Source organism: Lacerta agilis, chromosome 7 (genome assembly GCF_009819535.1).
Source record: "Lacerta agilis isolate rLacAgi1 chromosome 7, rLacAgi1.pri, whole genome shotgun sequence".
In the NCBI taxonomy this organism is placed as follows: Eukaryota; Metazoa; Chordata; class Lepidosauria; order Squamata; family Lacertidae; genus Lacerta; species Lacerta agilis.
Window position 1 is genome coordinate 2,391,380 of NC_046318.1, and position 26,893 is coordinate 2,418,272.

General features: G+C 42.2%; 2 protein-coding genes across 2 annotated transcripts; both read right to left on the minus strand.

Annotated features, from left to right (window-relative positions):
* Window positions 1-1,186: 1,186 nt before the first annotated feature.
* LOC117049609 (cilia- and flagella-associated protein 61-like) lies at window positions 1,187-17,511 on the minus strand. The gene is made up of 5 exons (XM_033154406.1): window positions 17,334-17,511; window positions 13,909-14,041; window positions 4,467-4,617; window positions 1,685-1,739; window positions 1,187-1,289 (listed from the first exon to the last, which is right to left on the minus strand). Exons 1-5 carry the CDS (start codon window positions 17,492-17,494, stop codon window positions 1,187-1,189), a joined length of 603 nt encoding a protein of 200 aa, XP_033010297.1. The 5' UTR covers window positions 17,495-17,511.
* A 1,162-nt stretch (window positions 17,512-18,673) lies between these two features.
* Window positions 18,674-24,825, minus strand: LOC117049451 (cilia- and flagella-associated protein 61-like). Its single transcript, XM_033154126.1, has 4 exons — window positions 24,638-24,825; window positions 24,401-24,551; window positions 20,232-20,308; window positions 18,674-18,779 (listed from the first exon to the last, which is right to left on the minus strand). The coding sequence occupies exons 1-4, from the start codon at window positions 24,793-24,795 to the stop codon at window positions 18,698-18,700; spliced, it is 468 nt and encodes a 155-aa protein (XP_033010017.1). The 5' UTR covers window positions 24,796-24,825; the 3' UTR covers window positions 18,674-18,697.
* Between the last annotated feature and the right edge of the window lie 2,068 nt (window positions 24,826-26,893).

A 26,893-nucleotide genomic window follows, 5' to 3' on the forward strand; every position in this document is an offset into this window, starting at 1 on the left:
GTTTCTCAAGCTATCGCCACTGCTTTTGGTCTACTTCAGTCTTTTTTTGAAGATTTTCTTGATTTACATAAGTGTGTGCAATGTCTCTCTCGTATTTTTTCCATGTAACATTTTTACAAATCGGTTTTGGTTAGTGAGACATTAGGGAGAGAAGGGGGGAAAGAGGTGGGTGGGTTGCGGGGGATCGGTGTAGGGTTTGGTGTCAGCGTTGATTGTGCAGGTTCTGTTGTTTGTAACATGCAGGTTCCTGTTGTTTGTAACATTTTACAAATCAGTTTTGGTTATTGAGGCATTAGGGAGAGAAGAGGGGAAAGAAGTGGGTGGGTTGGGGGGGATAGGTGAGGTGGAGTGACGATGTTTCTATTTTCCTTAATATATGTAGGTTTTGGTGTCAGCGTTGATTGTGTAGGTTCTCTGTTGTTCGCTTGTGTTTCTTTGGCAGTGAGAGAGGTCGGGATTGGCATAGGGTGCGATTGTTCATTTTGGTTGGCTGTGGTGATCTTTAGTTTCCTGTGTGAGTGGGGTGGGTGGGTGTTTTGGATCAGGTTAGGCATATTGATTTGTATGCTGTCGGTAGATTTTTGTCGTTGTCTTGTTGGGCTGTGTGTGTGATGAAGGGGAACCATACTGGCAGGGCCGTCTTGTCATAGGGGCTGGGTGGCGCGGTGCACCAGGGCACCAGGCCCCCCAGGGGCCCCCCGCGCCCGCCGGCATACCAGGCGCCCCTCCCCAACCCGCGCCCGCCCCCCGGCGGGCGAGCTGCAAGCCGGCTGCCCTCCGGAGCCCCAGCTGGAGCGCTGGGAAGGGCGTGCAAAGCCCCGTGCCGCTCCAGCGCCACGCCCCTCATCCTCCGCTCGCCCACCTCCCTCCCCGTTGGCCACCCCTCGGGGGATGAGTGACGTGGCGCCTGGCAGCGGCGCGGGGCTTTGCGCGCCCTTCCCAGCGCTCCAGCTGGGGCTCTGGAGGGTGCTGGCTTGCAGTGCCATGCCCCTCATCTCCCGCTCGCCCACACCCCCCCTCCCGAGGGGCGGCCAGTGCGGGAGGGAGGTGGGCGGAGAGGCGGCCCCACCGGGGGTGCCGAGGATCTTCACTCCAGGGCGGCCGATCCCTTTAAGACGGCCCTGCATACCGGGGTGAAGGTGTCTTCTTCTGTTTGTCCCTGTGTCAGTCTCAGGTCAATGGTACTTCAGTCTTTATAAGGGGCCAAGGAACTTGGGAGACTCAGGCAGCTGGGTGCCTTACTCTGCATATTATCATGGAAAACATGCTTCTCTTTCTGAATCACAGAGCTAAAAGTGGGCACAAATTAGACTTACATTTATGTCCCACTCATATCAGTGAGGAAGATAAACATGACAACTAGTTCACAACAAATGGAATTTTTGTGACAGTGTTTTGATTGTACTTAGTGTATATTGTCAGTTCATTGCATGTGAAACCCTTAGACCTCCAGGTATAGGGAGGTGTATAAATTGAATAAAATAAATAAATAAGTAAATAATAATAGTTTCTGTGAATTTTATACGTTTATATATTGTTAACAATACTTTTTAAAAATGTGTATTTCCATCATTCATTTCCAAACGCTGTGAAACATCACTTATACCATATCATGTGGTTTTTTAAAGTCACCATCTGTTCAATCGTTTTGTTTTCAGTCTAATGAATTCTTTGTGATATTTACCTCACTCTCTGTATCTCCCGTTTCTTCTTTTGACTTGTTACACTGGTTTCATCAGCTGGATGAGATGAGAAGTGAGAGAGAATAAAATTAAGAGATTAGTAATGGGATCAATAATGAAATGGAAAGCAACATGAAGTCATTTCGCTTACAGGCTTGTGTTCTGAGTTTTTATATTCTGTGCTATACATTTATTCAATTTTGGACAGCAGGATAGGGGAACCAGAGCCCTCCAGATGCTGCTGGACTCCAACGCCCATCAGCCTCAGCCAGCATGGCCCATGGCTAAGGATAAGGGCCGTCTCATCCATAGGGGCTAGTGGCGCGGGCGCGCCAGGGCTCCGGACCCCCAGGGCAACCCCGCGAGCACGCCGGTATACCGGGTGCCCCCTTCCCAACCCACCCACGCCCCCATGGGTGGGCTGGCGGTCGGGCTCTGGCGCACCGGCAGCGCAGTTGCTGCCGCCCATGCGCTCCCAGGCGGGCTGCAAGCTGGCTGCCCTCGCCTCCCATCCTGGGAGCACTGGAAAGGCGCACAGAGCCCCGCACCGCTCCAGAGCCACGCCCCTCATCCCCCCGCTCGCCCACCACCCCCTCCCGAGGGGCGGCAAGCGCGGGAGGGAGGCGGCGGAGAGGCGGCACGCCAGGGCAACCGGAGTGATCGCCGCGCCACGGCGGCTGATCTCCCTAAGACGGCCCTGCTAAGGATGATGGGAGTTGCAACTCCAAAACATATGGAGGGCTGCCTACTGGTTTGAGACAAGGTAATAGTACCTTAGGGATGCGGGTGGCGCTGTGGGTTAAACCACAGAGCCTAGGGCTTGCTGATCAGAATGTTGGCAGTTTGAATCCCCGCGATGGGGTGAGCTCCCATTGCTCGGTCCCAGCTCCTGCCCACCTAACCGTTCGAAAGCACGTCAAAGTGCAAGTAGATAAATTGGTACCGCTCCACCGGGAAGGTAAAAGCCGTTTCTGTGCGCTGCTCTGGTTCGCCAGAAGCGGCTTAGTCATGTTGGCCACATGACCCAGAAGCTGTACGCCGGCTCCCTCGGCCAGTAACGCGAGATGAGCGCCACAACCCCAGAGTCGGCCACAACTGGACCTAATGGTCAGGGGTCCCTTTACCTTTAATAGTACCTTAATTTTTTTAGTATCCCTCATTAGATGCTGAAACCATAAAAAATGAGCTTACCCCACATGGAATAATTAAGGATGCTCTCACCACAACATATTCTAACTATTTTGGGTGAAACAAGTAATTAGCATACTAACTGCCAAATAATATTTTTTAATCTAATAGGGTTACATTTTATATGTAAATTAATTAGAACTTCAGAACTTCCTTTAAACATGCTTATAATTCACCAGCATCAATTTAATTACTGCATTATTACTGTGATTTAGATATGCCAAGAATAAATATTGGAGGACCATAACCTTTATTTTAACTATAAATTTTAAAAAGCCCTTAAACAATGTAATAGGAAGAGATGAATTGATACTGGAGGAGGAAAATCAGCAGGTTGGCTGAAAAAGTCAATTCAATGTGAAAACTACAACAGAATAATTCATTCTCTGTTAGAAATGCTGTAACTTCTAATTTCTAATTCCAGATACAGCAACAAACAAATTACTATAATTATTGTGAAATATACCACTTACATCAAGATGGCTTTAAAATGGTTTTTGTATTATTACATTCTCAGAGAGAAAAAATATATAATCATTTTCAAGCTAATCAGCTCAAAACCCTTTTTTATTAAAGCTGCATGAAAACATAATTATTTGTAAAAGCAAACTTATGAAACAGCATTTGTCAAACCATGTGCAAAACATAATGGTAGCATCCCCTGCTGGTGTAAAATTTTGCATGGGTTAATTTAAACACATTTCAAAGCTACACACAATAGCGTAACCACAAAAGCAGGTATTGGTAGCTGTGCATTTACTTGCAAGAGCTCAGTTAAAGCCCCTGATTCTAATGCATTTTTCCCAGGCTCATGCATGTCATTATCTTTCAGTTATAAGTTAACAACATTCACACTTCAAAGTGCTAGAATAACTTGAGAAAATAGAAAGTTTACAATGGGTGTATTTACCTTATTGCATGACACTGTGACTGTGCCCCAACCTGCACAGCTTTAACCATGAAAAATGGATTGAGTTCAAGTAGGGTTGCCATATTTCTAGAAGTAAAACTCAGGACAAAAAACTTCTGGAGCTCTTTTTGGGAAATGTCTGGGAAATTCAAGATGTATGGCAACCCTAGTTCAGGTTAACATTTCTCCACAGGAGAACTGGAACATACGTAGAAAAACTAAGGTCTACAGTTAGAGCAAGCTAGAATTAGCTAGAGAAAGGTCCACCTAATGGAGTGAAAGAGCACAGGAAGTAGCTGCATACTCACTGAGTCTGAATATTTTTGCCTTGGACCTTGGTGGAGATATTAACCCATGTGACCATCTAGCGCCCATGGAAACATTCATACCAAGTACTCCCTCTTGTTTCTCACTGGAGGCAGCAGTGGAGGGGGGGGGGGTAGGATTCTATCTGTAATAGCGGAATCTCACTTGGGGGCCAGGTATAGAAACCACTTTCTCTAACCTTCTAACAGACTGGGCAATTTCACCTATTTCCTTTTTCCTCTGAACAAAAAGAGGAAAAAATATACTACAAAAATGAGTTCCTCATATAAATGCCACCTACTTCCCTTCTCTCACCTGAGGGTTTAACAATATTTAAACTGATGCAGTTAATTAAACCGTACAAAGCGTTGCATTTTTACCTGTGTCACTTGGCTTCCGTGGTGGCTTAAGAATGTCATCTGGGTGTGGTTTACATAGTCCGTGGAAGGGACCCAAGTCAAAACAGTCGTGAAGCAACTGTATACTCACTTCAGAACATACACTCATGAAGCCCACTGCCATGCCATCATCCTGAAACATGGTAATTGAACAGATGTCAATCTTTTAAAAAAAAGTATTTCAAAAGCTAAGAAGAGACACCAGTGCTTTTTTTCTGGGGGGATGCAGGGGTACGCATACCCCCCTAAACATTTGTGGATCTAAGTTTGGCCTCATTGAGGGGCAGTATTTCAATAAGAGTAGGAAAATGAGAGTACCCATAAACATTTTTTAAGGAAAAAAGCACTGAGGAAACCATTGGCCAATCTAATTCAATGTGCCCTAAAGAATGCTCTCTCATAGAAATAGAAATACTTTGTCACGGTACCACTTGTTTACAGTGGGATTAAACGAGTCCCCCCTCTCCCCCACAATCTCTCAGTCCTTGTTACACTCTATGTGCTGTCGCACAACCTCCAACCCCGAACGTCAGCTGCAATGTGCTGTCTTCCATCCAGCAGCCTCACGGCCCACGGGTAGAAACTGTTCTTTAACCTGTTGATGTGGCTTATCATGCCCTCCACCCAAGGGAAGGAGATTTAAAAGGTGCTGGCCAGGGTGTCAGTCATCCCTGAGAATGTTCCTCGCTCTTCTGAGGCAATGGACATCTAGCGGACTCAGGGGACAGCCCATGATGTCTTGTGCTGTCTTCACCACCCTCTGTAGTGACTTTCTGTCCATGGCTGTCAAACCAGCGTACCACACCGTAATACAGTATGAGAGAACACTTTCTATCCTGGACCGACAGAAGGAAATCATCAGTTGTTGTCTAACATTGTTCTTTCGCAAGACCCTAAGGAAATGAAGTCTCTGTTGGGCCTTCCTTACCACCTGGGCTGTACTGACCTTCCAGGTAAGGTCTTCACTAAGATGGACTCCCAGGAATTTAAAGGAAGAGACTCTTTCCACACAGCCCTCCCGATATACAACAGGGCTAGCTCCCCTCTCTTCCAATGTGCCCTAAAGAATGCTCTCTCATATAACACAGCTAAAGCATGTCTGGCAAAGAATATCTTACATAGAAATATTTACACGAAATATCTATTTATTCTGGTGAAATTTTAAGAGCAAACCGAGCAATGTATTATAATGTACAATTTGATTAGAGAAGTGTATTTGTTAATATGCAATGCCAAATGCAATGTGAAATCATTGAAATCAGAGTATTATTTTCATGGGGAATGTTTGCTTAAAGGTAGCTGAGGACAGATATAAATTAACCACGTTTTAATGTGCTTGGAACTGCCACTGTGCCAACCCTGCTATGTGAGAGTAAAGAATCTCTCTTCCAAACCTCTCTCTCCAATGGTCTTGGCAGAAATAAATACTCCTGGATAGGAAATGGCCAAAGACCTCCTGATTGTATTATATGGACCCCTCAAAGTGGTAGAAATTACAATCTATTTAATAACAGCTTACTGAATAGCCATTTGTCAAGACTGAAAAAGATCCCATTACAGCAGAAACATGGTTAATAAGAACTTGGGAAATTAAAAAATACAAACAAAAAAAGATACTTGGATGAATCCTAAGCTTGTTTATTCAGAAGATCTCCTTGATAAATACACTTAGGATCTTCCCAGTCAAAATTTGTAAAATTAAACTTTAGAGCAAGTGTGGGGAACCATCCCTCACCTTTCTCTCCCAGGACTAATTGTCAATGGGACAATTTTCGTTGGCACTGCACCTGGGAAGAAAAAGAGTAAACTCCTTCTCTGCATTCTGTGTTTCTAATGAAAAGCAGGGGGGCTGCCTGCCTTTACTACTACTACTACTACTACTATTACTGCTGCTGCTGCTACTGTTTAACTAGTGTGACTTCGTGTTTAGTGCTACTTCTTGTTTGGCCCTTTGTTACACACAGAAGTCACAGCACCAAGGAAAATAGCCCTGTGATTTAGCATCATGCAATTGTTTGACCAACAGTATTAGACAAAAATAGCTTTCCAAGTGGTTCAACTTTTCGTCTAGGTCCTAAACCAATATTTTTCTAAAGAACAGAATTGACACAGCTGGCATCAACACTTCAATAAAAATAAAAACACATATAGTTCCCCCTCCCCCTTGATGATTTGTTTGCTTAGCTGAACAAAGCTGGAGCCCTGCAGTTGCTTGGCTCCAATGTAATTTTAGGCCCAAGGCTCAGCTGAAGCTGATTAAACAATCTATCTGCCATATGTGCAGAAAGAACCGGCCAGCTTCATTCTTTGGAGGGCAAACTGACTTTTATCTTGGCCCACACGGCGGTGCTTTCCCAAGCTACAGCAGCACTGATGAACCTCTGAAGGATTTTCTTGGGTTTGTATTGATAATTGCCAGACAAGGATGCAATATTTATAAGATAAGCTTTGAACAAGTGTTTTACTCTGCTAAATGATTAATTGAAATCAAGCTGTAAGCAAGCTACACTGGTGTCATAAGGAGTTTATTCAAAATACTCTGCACCACTGTTTTTCAACCTCTTGAGACTGATGAACCTTCTTTGCACTCAAAAATAAATAGGCCCATGAACTCTTAACACTTGAGCATATGGTGATGCATCTCCCTTAAAAACAGATAAATAAATGGATAGATACATAATTTATGACTAAAATTGACATACCACTGGCTAGTATTTTATTTTGCTAGCATTTTTTAAGCTGAAGTTTCACAGCTATACTCTGCCAATTCCTTAATTCTTTATTTACTGATAATTGCTGCATTGATTCAAGAGCAGCAGGCAAAGCCCTGAAGATGATTAATCAAGAGGGAAGTCCCACAGCCAACCCTTTCCCCTTGGAAGTACTAGATCCTTAGGACGATGGAAAAGAATAAACACTTTTCTTCTAATGAAATCCACAGCAGAGTTTACAGTTACTACTGCAAAACTAAAACAAGGAACTGGCTGGCAACTGCTTTTCAATCATAAGCAGTCACTTCTGCCTGACCTCAGCAATACTAAGGCAAAGAAACCAAAATTTCAGCCAGAACATGGCAGAGAGCACTAGCAAACCAATGAAATCCAAGGGCTTATAACAAACCTAGACTAATTACTCTATTACTTATTTATTATTCTGTTGCTTGGAGACAGAACTTCCCAGTTACTTCTGATGCTATGACAAATCCCTATATTATTTAGACCAACAGTGGCATCTAAATTATCTGGGAATCTGGATTTTTACATGGAAGCCATATTTTTTGTTTTACTTCCATTCAACTTCCCTTACACTCTACCAAAGGAAGGATGGGTTTCTACTGGCCTCAGATTACCACAAAAATGTGAAGCATCACCCCAGTGCTTTAGTCTCCTTTGGAAACACATTAAACTGCTGACCAGAGATGCTCTGTAAGGGAGTAAGCATTCTCACTGTGTTTTTGCTTAAATTTACAAGTCTATGAATGTGATCTGCTGCCTTATCTTCTTCCTCCTCCTCCCCACCAAACAAACATTAACAGTTAACCTCATTGGTTTTAAAAAGGCATTTCTCCAGTATTACTCACTGAAATCTTCGTGTGCTAGACTGCACAGTAATAAGCTAGCCCTTGTGCTCTGTTTTACAAGGATTTGTTAAAGCCCGTGTCCTTTGGAGTTTGGGAAAACTTTTTATTTTGTCTAGAAGTAGAATAGAGGAAGGGCACTTATCAGTAGGGCTTAGAACAGGGATGGAGAACCTGTTGCTGGGCAACAACTCCCAGAATCCCTGACCACTGGCCATGCAGGCTGGGGCTGATGGTTTCCCATCCCTGACTTACAAACACTTCTCCAAACAGACAGCCTCAACCAGACTTCCCCAACCTGGTGCCTTCTAGACATTTGGACCACAACTCCCATCAGCCCCAGTCAGCTTGGAAGTTGTAGTCCAAAACATCTGGAGGGGACCATGTTGGAGAAGGCTGGCCTAGGGTTTGTCAGCTAGGTTCAGTCTGTCAGGATTATTTTTGTGGAACCTCTACAAAAAAGGGGGTCCATCCTCTCTCCATCATCAAAGATGCCACTTATTTTGTAGCTGACCTCAGCTCATAGGAAACAATTATTTATTTGTACCACTGCTCTCCCCACCAGGAAAGAAGACAGAAGCAAAGGCAGTTCTGTTCTCTTATTTTCTGTGAATGTTTTTGTTTTGTGTGTGTAGATTTGCCAGTGAAAATGCAAATATTGTTCTTTGTTATTATCCTAGTGTAACAAGTTGAAAAGGAGTTTGTGGTTCTGCATGGTTCATGTCAGCTCTGCAGTGTAGTCCACTATTAACAATGCAGGTGAAAGATTAGGCCAAATCAGAGATATACACAAGAAACTTGCAATAGAATTCAGTATTATTATACCTAAATTGGGGGTAAAGTCAGCAATCAGGGAAGGAGGACTATAAAACAGATTGCAACAGAAGCACTGGGGAAGGGGGTGATCAACTCTTTATCTAAAGGCAATGTTTGCAATCAAAATGCTCCCACTTTGCGCCCACAGGTATTCATTAGCAAAGTGTAAAATGAAAACTCCAAGTCAAACTGGATGCCAGGTGCTGTGCTTTTATTGTTGCGTTTATATCTAAGCTTTTTTTCCTCCAAGGAGTACATGGGATGGGTCTCCTGCTCCTCATTTAATCCCCACAACAACCCTGTGAGGTAGGTTAGGCTGAGAGGCAGTGGTTGGCCCAAGGTTACCCAGTGAGCTTCATGACCGAATGGGGAATTGAACCCTAGTCTCCTAGGCCCTAGTCCAGGCATAGGCAACCTCAGCCCTCCAAATGTTTTGGGACTACAATTCCCACCATCCCTGATCATCCTGTTAGCTAGGGATCATTGGAGTTGTAGTCCCAAAACATCTGGAGGGCCAAGGTTGCCTATGCATGCCCTAGTCCAACACGCTAACCACTATACTAGACTATCTAGATATTTATAAAGTGCTGTTGCGTGAGAGATGAGATGTGTTTTTCTAGTTCTTAGGCATGTCAGAAAACGGCCTCTACTCACAAGTAGAACCTTGGCAGAGACACATGCCCGACTGGCATGTTCCCTTCTTCCTGGACAATCTTTCGGGAGCTTCTCATCTTCCTCAGCCCCCGGACATCATAGTGATTGATGTGGGAGTACATCAACACACTCTTACTGGATCCGCAGAGTTTTGCCCAGCTTGCGTGACAGACCACAGCAACTCAGCATGTTGGCTAACCTGGTTTATTTACATATAAACACAGTCGGAGCACTTCAACATGGCTCCCTCTCTCTCTAGCATCAGACAGCAAAGAGAAAGAACAATGGACAACAGTCCTACTTCAGGGAAAAACAGTAAGACAAACACCCTGTCTATGTAACTTCCCACTTCCCACTCTGTGGAATCAAAACACATACCCAGTCATGTGATAAACAATAAACCCATGACTACACACAGGGGAATGAATCTTCCAACAACCTCCCCCAATTCATGCACTGTGCTGCAGTTAACAGTCATCAGTGTAACTGCAACAACCATACAGACATCATACACACAGTATACCTCTGTATCACCAGTTTCCACCTTTGGAACTCCCTGCAACTGGATTGGCCTTGGGCCTTTCCATCTTGCACTTCTGACTAGTCTTGGTATCATAACCTTTCTGACTATCTGGAAAACACACATCTGGCTTTGTTGGGACTCGAACCCTAGCCTCGTTCCTCTCTGAGGAAAGTGTTGGCACTCACAGCCTCTGGACATGATCCAGCTTTCTTCTCCAAGGAAACAGTGTCTACCCTTACAGCCTTTGGGCATGGTTTCCCCTCCCTCGTGGACAAACCCTGTACCCCTTTCAAGACTCCAGGTTTCAAGACCTTTGTCGAGCCACTAACCACAGCAACATCTGCAACAGCTGTGTTAGCAAACTCCTGAGCATACCTGGTGAGCCTTTCACCCTTTGTAGCTCCTCCTGAGTTGCACACCTGATGCTTCTCCTCCACTGTATCAGCAGAACTCACCTCAGTGCACTTGCTGTTTATAACAGCAACAGATTTACTATCCAAGTCTCCAGCAATGGGGTTGCCTAGGAAAACACACAGATTTCCTTCCCATTCTGCACTGCACTCAACATCTCTTGTGAGTAAAATCAGCTCGGTATGAGGCCTTAGTACTCTGTACAAGCCTCCATACCACAGGAAGAAGTTATGCTTCCTGCTTCGTGACGTCTCAACCCATGTCAGACCCATCCATTGGCATCCTGGCTTTTTCCGGGTTTACCTTGTCATTGTCCCTATTCAGGGAAAAACCTTGCAAACTATGTTTGCCGAGCGTATCACTCTGTGACTTTGGAACCCACATGTCAGATCCAGTCACTGGCATCATGACCTTTTTCTGGGTTCGCTTTGTCACTGTGAACACCATCAACACCATTACCAAGAGAGTACCTCTGTGAGATACCCATCCTGCCTCCCCCTTCTGCTATGTCTTGAACACATTTGGTACACTTGACCATCTTTGCACCAGACATCAGGCATCTGGGAGCTTCATGCTTACAACCTGCATGAAAAACATGGTTATCAGACATAACACCACATGTCTCTGCAACCTTCCTACCATCCCCCATGTTTACATCACAACACAACATGGTAAAGAACAAGCCATTCACAATGTCGCTTCCATTCTTCTGCTGGATGGTTGTGTTCTGCTCACTGCCTGAAACAGAACAAGCACGACCACGTGGGCTGGAAATCCACCAGCATGCTGCGAATTCGACCTGGAATGAAAAACACGTTAAACAACACATTTTTCAGTTCCACTGGCCCCTGGTGCAATGCACCCCAAGGAGTGTCCACTTCCTGGTGGATCAGTTCCTTGTGTCACAAATCTGTGCTCTTAGCAAAAGTTCCCTTGCTGAAACTCTGCTTCTCGCTGCTGGTGCTCTTGACACGATGCAGCTGTTGTCCTTGCCTCTGGACTCAGTCCAAACCTCACAGGACAAACTTTCCACTGCTTCAACCTCAGCAGTGTGACCTGCAGGTTGCAGTGATGATTGGGATGACATCACAAGTCAGCTGCCCTTCCGTTCTGTAGAAATCCCCTCAGAACAGGAAACAGTTCCATCTTCTTCCAAAACACGACTCCAAACACGACTGGAGCTTTTGGCTTCAGGAACATTGCCTCCCACCTCATGTGGGCATCGGAAAGATCGAAGTCCAGCCCTCCGATCTTCTCTGGCATCCTATATAGCTTTTCGCCATCTTGGAAAGTCCAAGTGTGTCGCAGATTCAAATTCCAGCCGAAACACACGCTGTGGCTGTTGGCCTCTCAGCACAGGAAACAAACTCCAGGAACAAAAAAAACACAGCTCCCCCACTTTCCCAAACTCATAGGAAACAACTCAGAAAAATCCTGTATCTTCTTAAAGTCTGTGTCTGCTGCCTTTCGCAGCATGTGGGGGGGATAAAGGCCTCCTCCCCCTGTAGCTAATAAATCAAGATAGCTACACAGTCCTGGCACACAGCCTTACCGCGTATTGAAGCCAACTTTCACTTTCGCTGCTTTCAGCCTGCTCACAGGAAAATGCTCCACAGGCATCAGGAAAAAGTCCTCCCTTTTGTAGCACATAAATCAGGCTACACTCCGGCAAAGTCCTGCCGCATCATAACTGCTCTTCTCCCTCTCGGAAGGCAGCTATCTCCCCCATTTCCAAAACTCCGGATGGGATTTCTCTCCTCCCAGGTCCTTCCATGAAAACCTAGGGAAATTCATTCCTGCTCAATCTCTGTCCCACAGATTATCCGGAGCCAGGAAACTTTCAGAAGAAGCTTCTCTTAGCAAGCACAAACATTCTAGTCTGCCTAATCTTACTTTCAATTTCAGGCAGAGCTCTGTATTCCATGCAGCCAGTTTATTCACAGAGTCTCCGCAGCCTTTTCTCCCGTCTCAGAAGAGGCTTGCTTTCATGCAGCACACAGACGGTTCCAGGAAATGCCAACCAGGACAAAAACAGCCGGTTACTCCTCTACTGGCGCTGGCACTGGGTCTGTGGTCCAATCCCTGGGCCCATAACCAATGTCAGGAAACAATAAACCCATGACTGCACACAGGGGAATGAATCTTCCAACAAGGCAGACTCCTTATGATCAGTAGTAATTTTTTTAATGGAGTTGTGTTTTATAAAACCTCATATTTTCTGTACTACTATCCTATAATGTAACTGTAAGGTAAAGGGACCCCTGACCATTAGGTCCAGTTGCGGACGACTCTGGGGTTGCGGCGCTCATCTCGCTTTATGGGCCAAGGGAGCTGGCGTACAGCTTCTGGGTCATGTGGCCAGCATGACTAAGCCCTTCTGACAAACCAGAGCAGCGAACGGAAATGCCGGATTGGTACCTATTTATCTACTTAATCTTTGACGTGCTTTCAAACTGCTAGGTTGGCAGGAGCAAGGACCAAGCAATGGGAGCTCACCCCATTGAGGGGATTCATAGAATCATAGGATCATAGAGTTGAAAGAGACCACAAGGGCCATCCAGTCCAACCCCCTGCCAAGCAGGAAACACCATCAAAGCATTCCTGACAGATGGCTGTCAAGCCTCTGCTTAAATACCTCCAAAGATTCGAACTGCCAACCTTCTGATCTGCAAGCCCTAGGCTCTGTGGTTTAACCCACAGCGCCACCCATGACCCTTTTATAATGTAACTGTAGCAGATGATTTAAAACAGAAACAAAAGCCCACAACCAAATATTCCACAGAATAAAGGAATCAGTTCAATTCAACATTTAACAAGCATTAAATGATTCTATACTAAAAAGTGAAAAGCCAGTAGAATCCTGATTTTGCCAACTCCACCCTTGATACACCAGATTTTGCTAAACTCTATCCATAATTTGCCAAGTGCCAATTAGCTTTTCCCATGCTCTGCCCTTGACATGCCAGTTTGTGCCATTCCTCAGCCTCACATGGGAGGGGCAGGATTTTTAAAACCAGAAGTTAACAATGCCAAGTAATACCAAAGACTTATGGTATCTAAAAATATTTCAGCCTCTAACTGCTTCTCTGCTGCTATTATCTGCTGAACACACATCCATTTTTCTGGATGCATTCCTTGACGTGTGATGCAAATGTGACTAAATAAGTAAAATTTCAACACTAAATTATGAAAGATAACACTTATGACAAATCCTGGCTGGAGTTATCTATCAAAGGTATGGCAAAGATACAATATATGTCTTTAGCAAGATGGGGGCTACCCATTGCCTCTGCTTTATTTTCCTTCTCAGGAGAGATGAATTTCTGTGTAAATTTAAGATTCTGTGTAAATTTAAGCCACCCTCCTATTGGCACATACAGTAACCATCAAAAAGGCAAAAAGCAGTAGACCAGCAGTTATTTTGTAATAAGGTCATGACTCACCTCACAAACTACAGCACGATTCTCTTCATCTTGTGCTTCTATCAGTTCAGCAAGGAAGTAATCTCCATAGGTTTTTCTCAGGGTATCATTGTGGCGTGCAAAGATAGGGGTGAGATCATCATGGTCTTCCACTCTACAGATGAGAAGACTTGTTTAAGAATGTCTGGAAACTACAGTATCTACATTTTACTTTGCAAAAGACAAAGTTTGCAAAAAATCATTTGTAAGATGTTCAATGTACAGAGGATATTCTTAAAATCAGGATGAGCATTTAGAGTAGATGACCTTGAAATATATTCCAGTTAATTTGATATTTCAGTGCACTTGTGAAATGGCCCTTGCACGCAGCAGAATGACTTCATTTGAGCCAAAGCTAACCACATACCAACAAATTTCAGTTTGTGTTTCAGCACTGCAGCATGCAAAACAAAAAAACAGGCATAGGCAAACTTGGCCCTCCAGCTGTTTTTGGACTACAACTCCCATTATCCCTAGCTAACAGGACCAGTGGTCAGGGATGATGGGAATTGTAGTCTCAAAACAGTTGGAGGACCGAGTTTGCCTATGCCTGCAATAAAACATAGTTTCGCTGATCACGTTTAGAATGCATCTGTCTCAAAAGTAATGAACAAATATCAGTTATTTTCCAGTCTCTCTCTCTCTCTCACACACACACACTGAGTTCCAAGAAGGTGAACGTATTCCATGTTAGAAATTAGATACTGCAATTTCTTATCCTCTTTTTTGTCTTACATAGCAGATTATTACTGGGATTAAACGCTTAAGTAATATTTTTAATATTGAAAAAAATCATATATAAAAATGGTTGGACTTCACTTGCTTATTCATGGGAATAGCAAAGATGGTCTGTAAAAGAGTCAGAGTCACTCTGATAACTGGAGATCTGAAAATGAAGAAAGACTGGAGATCTAAGTGTCTAAACATGTCATGTGTTAACTTCCATAATAGCAGACAGGATTTTAGTAAAGAGAATTCAAATGGAGAAGAAAGGGGTGTCTCCACAGACTTGATCAGCCTCAGATTGGTGAAATGCATTTGACTTGGCAGCTAGGAACATCGCTTTACATGGACAAGCTGTTTACAAGTAAATCTAACTTGGCTTTACAACACACACACAGCTATTGATGAATATATTTTTGATGCAGTAGCACATTCTAGAAGCCCTGTTTACTACCAAATTTATTTTAAAAGCAGCATAAAATTAAATAAGCACCTTGTGTACACAAAACTATACAATCAAAGTGCTCCTGGAATCATCTGCAAAGTGCCTTGGTTACTTGGAACAAACAGCTCATAGGTTGGAACAGAACACCACAGAAGTTATTTGATCATAAAAAGCAGAGGCTTTATAAATACCGTATTGGTCTGAATACAAGCCTCACTTTTTCCCCAAATTCCAACCGTGAAAAGTTAAAATTGTGGCTTATATTCGCGACCTTACAGTATGCAGCCAGGAGCGTGGGGCAAACAGCACCAGGAGCATGGCAAAGTGATGCCCGCCCTGTGCATAGTCCCCCATCCTCTCCCCCAAGGCTGAGAGCGAGGAAGGGGAAAAGCTGCCGGCAACACAGCGCGGCTACCCTGCCCCCCAGTATACAGCCAGGAGCAGCAAAGAATGGAGCGACTTATATTCGGGTATTTTTTCTTTTTTTTCTCCCCCCCCCTCCAATTTTAAAGGTGTGGCTTATATTCGGGTGCAGCTTGTGTTTGGGCCAATATGGTACATAACAAAGGAGAAGGCATGGGAATGGATTTCTTTTCCTATCAAGATGGCACAATACCATCCTGGCACAGATTACTGTGTAATTCTGTAGCACACCATTGCTGGAAAGAGGTCCTTGTTAGTTAAGGTTATACTTATTTGCACTGACTGCAGCCCAGAGATGGGAGTTCCCTCCCTTCAGGGTCTCTTTGAGCAAGGTGAGAGACACCTGGTTTGCAAGCAGAAGGTCCAAGGTTCAAACCCTGGCATATTCATGTACAACTGGGAGAGACCCCTGTGAACTTCTTGAGAGCCATTTCCAGTCAGTGTAAATAGTACTGAGCTACATAGACAGCTTTCTATGTCATTGATGACAAACTTTGTGGGGACTGATTAGTGATTCTTTTGCACTGTTGTCGTCCAGCATCTCTGGAAAGGAAAGGTGAAATAATAGACAGTAAAAGGAGAAGGGGGGGGGGGGTAACTGAAAGGAAGGAAAGAGTATGGAAGGGAATGAAGAGTACCCCCCTCCTGCCACAGCCATACACCCACCCCAAATCCACCCATCCAACTAACAAGCCATTAACTAGCATTTAATTAAACGGAATTTGATAAACAAACCCAAAGCTAAAGAGTGCTTTTAGACACTGTGTTAATGTTCTGATATGAAAAGTACTTCTGGCCATTCATTTATCCCCTCCCTCCAAAGGGATTTCTATAGCACGAGTTCTTTGTTACAAGGCTTATGATGACCTCTACTGGTGAACTAACTATTGTGCTTCTTCCATTTACTCTCATTTATTGCTTGCTGGTTTTTGAAACCCTTGAAAATGCTCCAAATCCTATAATGAATTTAATATAAATCTCTTTATAAACTTACAGATTTTTTTAAATGGTGCGCATGGGAGGAATGAGAACATTTGCTGAAGTTAAAGAGGTCTAGTTGCCAAAAAGGTGTTAAACACACAGCGGACTGGTTCACAAGCCAAACCTTGGCTTAGTTCAGTGCAGCGTGGCAACAAAAAGAACCAGCAAGGAGCAAAGCAACTGTGAGCTCCTCTTTGGGAGCCAGCAGCCTGCATATTTTGTGCTCCCTATAGGCCATAGGTTGGCCTTCCATATCAGATGAACCAGGACAGTATACTTCAAATGGCAGGTGGGAGTTCAATTGACACTGTTCCTCCATACAAAAACAACCAGCCAACTAGAAACTAGAATGATTCTCCTTCACTTAGTTTTATACATATAGAAAGATGTTTTTAAAAATGTGGTAGAACATTCAGTCATGTGCACCCTCATCTGAAGAATAAAGTGCTGGAGCTCAGACACAAAAAGACTGCCCCAGTGAGAACTAGGCCACAGGAAGTTCCAGCATTTAGAAACTGCTAGAGAATAAGAACTCTGAAATATCACTGGTTTCTTTGCAATATAGAAAAAAATTCCAATATAGAAAAAAATACAGAATTTCTTTGCAATATAGAAAAATATTCCACTTAGTATTTAAACATAGGGAAATACTTCATGAATAGAACAGATAATTAGCCAAACTCATAACCATATAAATTACTGACCAAATTAAACTTGGAAAGGAACGAAAGGTATATATGAAAATGAATGACTTAGAATTTGTGAGGCTACAAATGAAGAAGAGAGTAGGTAGTTTAACTGTCACAAAAATCATATAATAATGCATAACTGTTACCTGGCACAGCGGACATACAGCTGGGGACAATATTGGTGCCTGTGTGACACATATAAATTACATTCGGAATCCCACGTTGCACCTGCTATGCTCTCCACTGGTGAAAAAGCAGTTGCTAAGTCTATCCCTGAAGACAATAAAATATTCTGAAAATGATTCATGATTTGCACTAAATATCTTCAGCCACTGGTAAACGTGCTTCAGTAAACAATGTTTTTGGTTTCTGGTACAAATCTTAATCATGGAATATTTTCCAAATGCTCTTAATATAAAATATTTTACTAGTTCATTGTTTTTCTCAACTTTTGGCAGGTATTATCCAGTACAGATCAATAAGTATTTTTTTAGAGTGCATGTTCTGCCTAGATGTAATAGAATGGCTTTTTACAATAATACTGAACATATAATAAAATAGTATAATCCTATACATGTCCTCTCAGAAAGAAGTCACAGGACTGAAGACTTAGAACCTAGTTGGTAATTTAGAACCAGGTTTTGCAAAGATGTAGCCTGATCCTGCATTGGAAGCTGGTGTTGTATAGGGGCTGCAGCATGAGTGCAAGTTGGGAAATGCCTGCTTAATATCTCATTTCAAAAGGGAGCCTTCATCAAGCCATTATATCTCAGCCTCAGTCTCCCTCCTGCTGTTATAAGAATTACTGAGAATATGTGAGATATTTTGGGTGGTATCCAACTGAGTCGCACTGAGAGGAGACCCATTGAAATCAATGGGCTTCAGTAACTATTGACAAATAGTTTTACATAATTGTTTATATTGGTACCAAGTAAAATATAGGATCTGGAGATCAAGCTGAAGAACTAGGATAGTAGGGCACACTTTTTTCTTCCTCTACTGAGAGCCATCTAAGGCACAGGAACATGGCTTTGCTGGTGAGCTTTCGCATTACATCCAGGAGTGTACTGGAGGAGCCCATATTACAGGACTTTTAGGGAAGTAAAATTGTAAAAATAAAAAACAATGCATAGCTGTGCACACTTAGGCAGTTTGAAGGCCAACTACAAGTTACTTGTTGATATGTATCATTTTATTTCATTTTTTAAAGGATCCATTGATCCTCATATTTTTTTCTTCCCCTCAGAAAAACTGGGGGATGGTTTTATTCTTATTTTTACTAAATGAATAAGTGGTTGGAAAAAGATTAAGAAGTCCCCTCCCCCCAGCCGACCATCCCTCCCATAGATGCTGTTCCTTGGGGGTGAGAAATATGTTTGGGAAAATAACTACATTATATGCAGTTTAGGCCTTAGATGATCTGGCAAAAAACACCACCACCACCACCTCTGCTTGAAGCACAACTATTCAGGAGAAGCCATACCACCAGCTCCCTAAATCTTTTAGGACTTCAACGTATCTTACCTAAATCCTCCTCATATGGTACAAAGAGAAGTATGAAATGTAGCTCTGGGATAGTTTTAAAAACAGTCCTGAATATAAAAAAAAGAGTTATATATAGTAATATTTTCTGTTTTAGCTTTGAAAAACATTTATTTTGCACTCAAATACTGGCTATTGTGTTTGAAATTTCTATGTTAAATAAGATGGGCAGTAAGATATAGTACACGGGTGGCCAACTCCCAAGAGACTGCCATCTACTCACAGAGTTAAAAACTGGCAGTGATCTACCCCCATTTTTTAGGGATTCGGGTCAAAGTTTTTGAGCTTTTTTTAGGAAGGAAGAAAGCCCGTTTTTTAGGGGTTCAGGTCAAAGTTTTTTTATGGAGGAAAGCCCCTTTTGGGGGGGGTGCAAGGCAATAATGTTGAGCTTTTTTAGGGGAGACAAAGTTGTTGAGCTTCTTTGGGTGGAGCCAGTGATCTACCACAGACGTCCAGTACAGCATGATCTACCTGTTGGACGTGCCTTATATAGTAAAACAGGAAGGCATTTTTTACAAAAGGAGAAGCTGTACCACATCAAATGATGAGGAAATTCCAGAGACAATTTATTTTAAGGCCAGATGAGAGCTTGCAGAAAACCAACCTGATCTCTGGCTGAAGCAAATAAATTATGCTTAATCATTCAGGCTAAACCTGCAGGTTTCTTATTAAACTGAAGTATGAGCTATAGGAGGCTATAGGAGGTATTATGTAATTCAGCCTTATCCTGATTTCAGGCCAAGGTTATCTAACTGGATCAATGAGTTCTACCAAACACACTTTTAATATTCCATAGGAAACTGCCCCACAGCCTACTGAAAAAAGTGGTACTACTGTCACGATATCTGCTTCATCCTATTAAAGACTGAGTCAGTATACTTGATATGGGATTGAAATAATTAACTACAAACTGTACTACATGATGAAGCACAGTAAACATTTATTTTCATTCTAATAAATGTTGCAAAAGCTAACCTAACACAAGTTATTTTTCATAAATAAGTCTGATTTTGTCCTCTGTTTGGAGAATTCAGAGTGTATTTTTCTTGTAATTTCTGTTCAATCTGCACAAATACTGGCTAGCTGAGCAGAAGACAAAATGAATCAAATATCACATGATCAAGTACCACATACAAAATTCAACGTTATTTCTGTCTGTCTCTATGACACACGCACACAGCATGTGAATCGATACCTCAAAGTTTGTGCAAATACTTGGAACCAGTGGCTAATTCACATAGATCTTTTTGTCTGTCAATAGGAAGGTTGTTATGCTTGTGAGAACTAAAATAGATAATGTAGAAGTTATCTATTTACATAACCAAGACTCTCCTTGTGACAGTAAAACTTAAAAATACAGACTGAAAACAGCATTGCCCACAATCCAGTGAATATTTGTACATACATGCTACCAGCTAAAATGGGATTTAAGCACTTTAATTATTATTTAATTAAAACACCAAGCAGGACCTCTACAGACTTCGCTATATAAATCAACTTACGTCATAATTTCATGGCAACAGTCAACAGCATATTCATCTGTTGCCACAAAAAGATGCATAAATAGTGTATTTAAAGGCTGTGAATGAAAGATATAAACAATTCAGCACAACATCCATTCAATTAAATAAATTGCAAAATAGCAGCTTAGGCACTGATCTTGTAAAATATGTGTACAAAATGCTGCAACAAAATAGTCACATAATTAGATAGCTACAGAATTATGTCATTTAAAAAAATCTATTTTAAAGCACAATAGTATCGATTATGTTCATTAGCAGGGATAACAGTACAACCCCTATGAGTGTCTACACAGAGGTATGCCCATTGATTCCAAAGAACTTACTCTCAAGCAAGTAAATATAGCTTTGCAGATAAATAGCTACAGATTAAATTTCCACAGGACTGCCAGAATAAACACAGAACTCCTGATAGAGGTATCCCAGGATGAAAAAGGCTGCTGACCCCTGCTGCTATTCAGCACTGAGGACAGCTCATACTCTAAAGAGATACTGGCTTAAGGGCAATGGTTAAGGTGGATGTAAACCTTTAATGACTAATATACTATTTCCAGGGTTGCATTTTCAAGAGAGAGGCTTCAGGCAAAAGTTTAACCCTTCCCTCAGACATTGGGTTCCATTCTCCAAGCTGGGATGGGCTAATGCCTAAAAATGTCAACATGGGAGGCAAACACCTTCCGCAATGAGAGTTCTAAATGAGCAACTGCAACCGATAAGGCCCCATCTCATACCACTATGCCATGGGTCATATCAAAAGGCAGGGCCTCCCTCACTGATCTCAAAAACTTGGTTTGGCAGCTATTGGCATAGGTGTCCCTTTAAGTACTTGGGCTCCAAGCTTTTCAGGGCTTGTACATCAGCACAAACACCTTGAATTGGGCCCAACAGCTCACAGATATTCATCTCCTTGACATCTGAAGGGAGGACGTTCCACAGAGTGGGGACCACTACTAAGAAGGCCCTCTTCCTGTTTCCTTGTAACTTCACTTCTCACAGTTAGCTTGATCTCAGTGTCTGGGCTGAACAACTGGGATGGAGACACTCCTTCAGGTATACAGTGCCAAGGCTGTTTAGGCCTTTAAAGGTCAGCACCAACAGCTTGGATTGGCTCAGAAATGTACTGGGAGCCAGTATAAATAAACTGCCCAGGTCTCAGGGCAGTTCACAGAATAAAATCAGAATATAAAACCAGAAAAACATAATCAAATTAACAACAACCCAATAACACCCCCAACATATTAAGTCCTCAATGCTCTCTGATACTGAGCCAATACAGTGGTGCCCCGCTAGACGAATGCCTCGCAAGACGAAAAACTCACTAGACGAAGGCATTCCTCTAGTGGAAGGCTGCCCCGCAAGACAAATTTTTCTATGGGGCTGCCTCGCAAGACGAAAATTTTTCGTCTTTTTTTTTTGTCTAGCGAAAGCGCGGCTGTCATTGCCGCTTCGCTAGACGAAAAACCCGCTAGACGAAAATTTTCGCAGAACGAATTATTTTCGTCTAGCGGGGCACCACTGTAGATAGGAACATAACCACTGTAACATAGTGCCTCAGCTCCCAAGCCACAGTCACTCCAAGAGAATACTGTGGTTGATTATGCTGAATATTGATAAGAAAACCAATAGGGCAGCACTTCCCTCAGTCTCCTTCCCAATAACGGTCATCAGAGGATGACTAAGGATGTTATGCTGCCAAACTCAGGCCTAAAGCCAGATTGAAATAGATAATCTGCTTCATCCTCACTCTCTCAATCTGCTTGTCCAAGAAAGGGATAGCTGCAACTGGGCAAAAATTATCAGGGGTCTGGGAGGACCTTTTCAGGAAGGGCTGCACCACCAATACTTTCAAGTGGGAGGACATCAGTTTTTCCAGCAATGAGGCATTAACAATTCCCAGGATGCACCCATCAATTCCCTCCCTGCTAGATCTTAGAATTCATTGTGGGCAAGGATCAAGAGAACAAACCTTGCAAACATCTTATTTACATCATCAGCCTGCAGCAAGTGAAACTGATCCCATAAAGTTTGACCAGAAAGTGCTCTGAACATCTCCTCAGAACCTTCATAAACTGTAGTATTAAATTTTGAGTGGAAACCAGCAACTCCCAAGATGGACCATCTTAATTGCCCAACCCCTATAGTGGGAGTCAGTTTCAGCCAATCCAAATTTCACAGGACAGCAGGGTGACAGACATCTATTCTACCACTGGATCACTCATGATCTGCTCAGCAGGAAAGACCAGATCAAGAGCATGTTCTACAATAAGGTGATAAAGTTGGGCAGCTGAATGAATTGATTCCAATGGCAAGTGAAGTGATGGCAGCTAGAGACTAAGAGAGAAGTGAAGCAGCAATGGGGATACATCTTGGACATATATATGTAACAAGAGCAGGAAAATGGTTTTAAAGGAATTGTATTAAATTTAATTAATTCAGTTTGATTTGTAATAATTAAGAAAATCAATAAAAATAATTGGAAAAAAGGAGCATGTTCTACAATGAGTGCTGGGCCCATGATCAGATAAGGTGGAGCATGCATACTCAGTTCAGTCATGGAAGTTGCAGGACAGTGAAGTAAAAGGTAGATCAGAACAAGACCAGAAGCACTATAGAAGTTTACTAAGAACAAGCAATGGCTATTTTAAAAAAGGTAAAGGACCCCTGGACGGTTAAGTCCAGTCAGAGGTGACTATGGGTTTGCGGCTCTCATCTCGCTTTTCAGACTGAGGGAGCCGGCGTTTGTCTGCAGATAGTTTTCCAGGTCATGTGGCCATGAGTAAACCACTTCTGGCGCAATGTAACCTGGTGAGGAGTGTCAGAGCGCATGGAAACACCTTCCCGCCACAGCAGTACCTATTTATCTACTTTGAACTGCTAGGTTGGCAGAAGCTGAGACAGAGCAACGGGCGCTCACTGATTCGAACCACCAACCTTCCGATCAGCAAGTCCAAGAGGCTCAGTGGTTTAGACCACAGCGCCACCCACTCCCCTTATGATGGCTATATATAGTGTCAGTGAGAATATATGTTAGAAGACAGCTAAACTTGAGGGTGCACATGCTAGCTAGATAGCAGTTTCATGTGAAGAATGTAACATCAATGTGTAAACTCAGCTCTGTTCAGAATTGTGGAGGCTTCCCCACAAGCAGGCAAAGAAAGCTGAGTGGAGATTATACAGGTGCTGCCTACTTTGGCTTTTTGTTGTTTTTCTCTTCTTATCTTATACCTTCCTCTCTCTACCAACACTTTGGGGAAATTAGCTGCTAAAGGAGAGATATTAAATGCATGAAGAAAAGTTACATTTGATAGTCTTTACTTTTTCTAAAAATCTACTTCAGGAAGCCTTTCAAATTCTTTTACCATTTAGAGCGCAGCATGCACAGAGGATGGTTTTGATGTGATCAGTAGAACAGATAGACAGGATTTGAGATGGAGTGTAAAATAAGCCTCTTCTTAGACTCTGTAGGTCCCACCCCCCTTGGCCTATGACCAAGAAAACGTTTATTTCCACTTATCTTCAAACTGCAGTACATCTTTCCTATGAAGAGTGTGGCTATTGTCCAATACAGTATATTCAATGAGGTATTCCACAGGAAAGAGGCAATGAATTAATGAATTAAAGCAAAATGGCCTGGTTTGCACATAATACTAAGCCAAAATATGGCTTAGCATAAATGAGCAGTACAGGTACAGAGATCAAAAACCAGACTGACTCACTCACCCCGTTCTGCTGCTGCTGCTACGATATTAAAAGTGACGCATAGCATTATGTGTTAATCTGGGCTTGTAGTTTATTTGGTGTTTACTACTTATGGTTTGCTTGGAACAAGACAAACCACAAACTGAGATTCACACATAATGCTAAGCCAAATCATGGCTTAGCTCCATGTACTGTTGCAACAGCAGGAGCAGGAAAGGGGGGAAATGGCTGCATTTTCACTCTGTGGAGCAGCACGCTTGCTCGTTATTGCTTAGCAGTGGCTTGGCTTAGTGTTATGTACATTTCCACATTTACCTTCTTGAACAGGACAATTAAAATTACTGTGCTTGAGTGTGCACAGTATAAGTGGGCCTTGTCTATTCTCTGCAATGACCACACACAATATGTAAAACCTTTATCATTAACATTTTGAAGGGAAAAATGTTCCTTACCGTACACTTGTTTTCAACATAATTTTGTTCTAAGTACTGTTCCCAATTGGCTTGATCAACAACATCCCAATTGGGATAGTCCAGAAATACAGCATGAGCAACAGTTACATTCTTCTGATTAACTAAAGTCACTGCAAGATTGGCTTTTTCTCTGTAAAACAAACATTTAACTTTAGTTAATGAAACAACTAACAGGAAATTAGATGCACTATAAATGGTTGCAATGTTGCTACTTACAAAAGATAGATGACATTAATTCTGCCAAATAATCTTTCTGTGTTATATTTCATGTGATTGACAATATTAGGAATATCATGGGATTCTGTTCTTCTAGCACTGAATGTGACAGAAGATGGTGGTGTAGATGATGCTGTTGTAGTAGACAGTGAAGACATTGTACATTCTGCAGCAAAAAAGAAAAGAAAATATTTCCTATTTTTCAAATAAATGACTGACAGTAAACATATCACTGAGAATCACAAAAATGAATTCATACAATTTAAACATAAAACAATTTCAACAGCCAGATACTAGCCACATTTCCCTGAAAGTAGGTCTGATGTATTTGAATTAAACCTACACTTACAATGAAATAAGCTCGCTTATAATTGCAGACCGATGTTTATTTGGTTAGGATTGGGAAATTTGTAATTTATGCTTTATCTAAATAAATGTTACAGAATTCCTATAACTGCTCTGCTTTCACAAAGCAGGTCTACAACACCACCATAGAGTCTTCTTGTATTTGTCAGCTGTCACACTTAAATAATGGGAGTTACTGTTTTGTACAGAGATTGACAGATCAGTCTAATTCTGTTTGGTTTCCCTTTTGCATGGTTTGCCCCTCATTCCATTCCATCCCATTTCTGCATAAATGTGTGATAATAAAAAATCACACAAACCTCTGGATCCCTCCCATCCCCCACTTACATTTTCACAACATAGTCTGCCATTTACATTTTTTATAATCCTGGTAATAGCTGCTTGGAGCAGCTAGCAAGCAAGGTTTTTGTGATAAGAGTGGGAAACAGGGCTACAAATGGTCTTGTGAGCACTCTGCTCATAGAACTTCAGGGTGTGTGTATGTAGATTCCCAATAAGAATTTGTCTGATCTGTCTGTTATCCAGGTGGTGTGGATCAGGTGAATTCACCTGAAATAGAGGACAGGAGAGGAATCCCACCAAATTTCTCCAGAATCCCTAGTTTTGTAAGGTTATGCTACTGTACTTAGCACCACTACAGAACTCTAGGAATGGCAGTTGAAGTAGCTGTCTGCACAAACTGATGGGAGAGTAGGCCTAACTGCGTTAGTGAAGCGTGCATAGAACTGGCATGCCTTGAGTACATTCAGGTATAGAGAAGGAAGTTGATAATTTTTGGAGTGTTACTGTTAAAAGGAGTCAAAAACATGAAAGATTACACGAACAAGTGCAAATTCTGTCACTACAATCTGCAAGGGTGAGGTCATATTAAATGCTCTCTCTCACAAAAAGTTCCCTACACATTGTAAGTGACACATCAAGGAGAGGACAATTATAAACCTTATTATACATATATACATACATACCCTGCCTTTGTCCCAAAACAGGCCTCAATATAGCTTACAGATAAAAATAAGAACAACTAAAAATGTAGAGAAAAATCATTAAAAACAATTAAACATTGATAGAATTAAAACTATACATATATAAAATCTATTAAAAATATACAAATAATTACAATAAAAAGCACATAAACCTTTCCCGGTGATGTCCTAGCTTACTACGTGGAGATCATTACAAGACATGAGCATCTCCAACCTGCAGGCTGAAGCAGTACAGTACTGAATTTTATCACCTCATTGCTGTTCTTGGGCTGTTCTACAGACCTTATGTAACAGAGAAAGATGGTAGAGTTATTGTGAGCAGAGTTCTCTGATCTGGACCCTGGACGGAGTATGAATCAATAAGTTCTCCACACTAAGAAAGAGTTCCAAAGTTTTACTGCAAATTGTCTTTAAACTTGGTAGCCTACCAAAAAAGGACACATCATAAATACAAACCAACACATTGCTCTTTCATACAAACCAACAACTAGCAATGTAGTTCAGTTTCCTTTAACTTCTTATTCTTAATATAGTCCAAGAACTATTCTCTCTCTGACCCCAGATAAGCAAAACAAAATGAAAAATTCCTTCCAGTAGCACCTTAGAGACCAACTAAGTTTGTTCTTGGTATGAGCTTTCGTATGCATGCACACTTCTTCAGATACTTCTTCAGTATCTAAAGTGCATGCACGGTGTTCTGTATTGATTCAAGGGTTATCATACTGTCTGTATTCACATTAGGGGAAAAGTAGCTGCCTTCCTGTTCCAGAAGGTACAGCTACTATTGGTTCATTCATTCTGCTGCATTTGGATCCTCAGTCTTATTGGTTCCCACCAAAAGGCAGATTTGTGATTGCTTGAGATTGTTCCCTCCAAAATCTATCCTTTCTAGCCAGTCTTCTGTTCC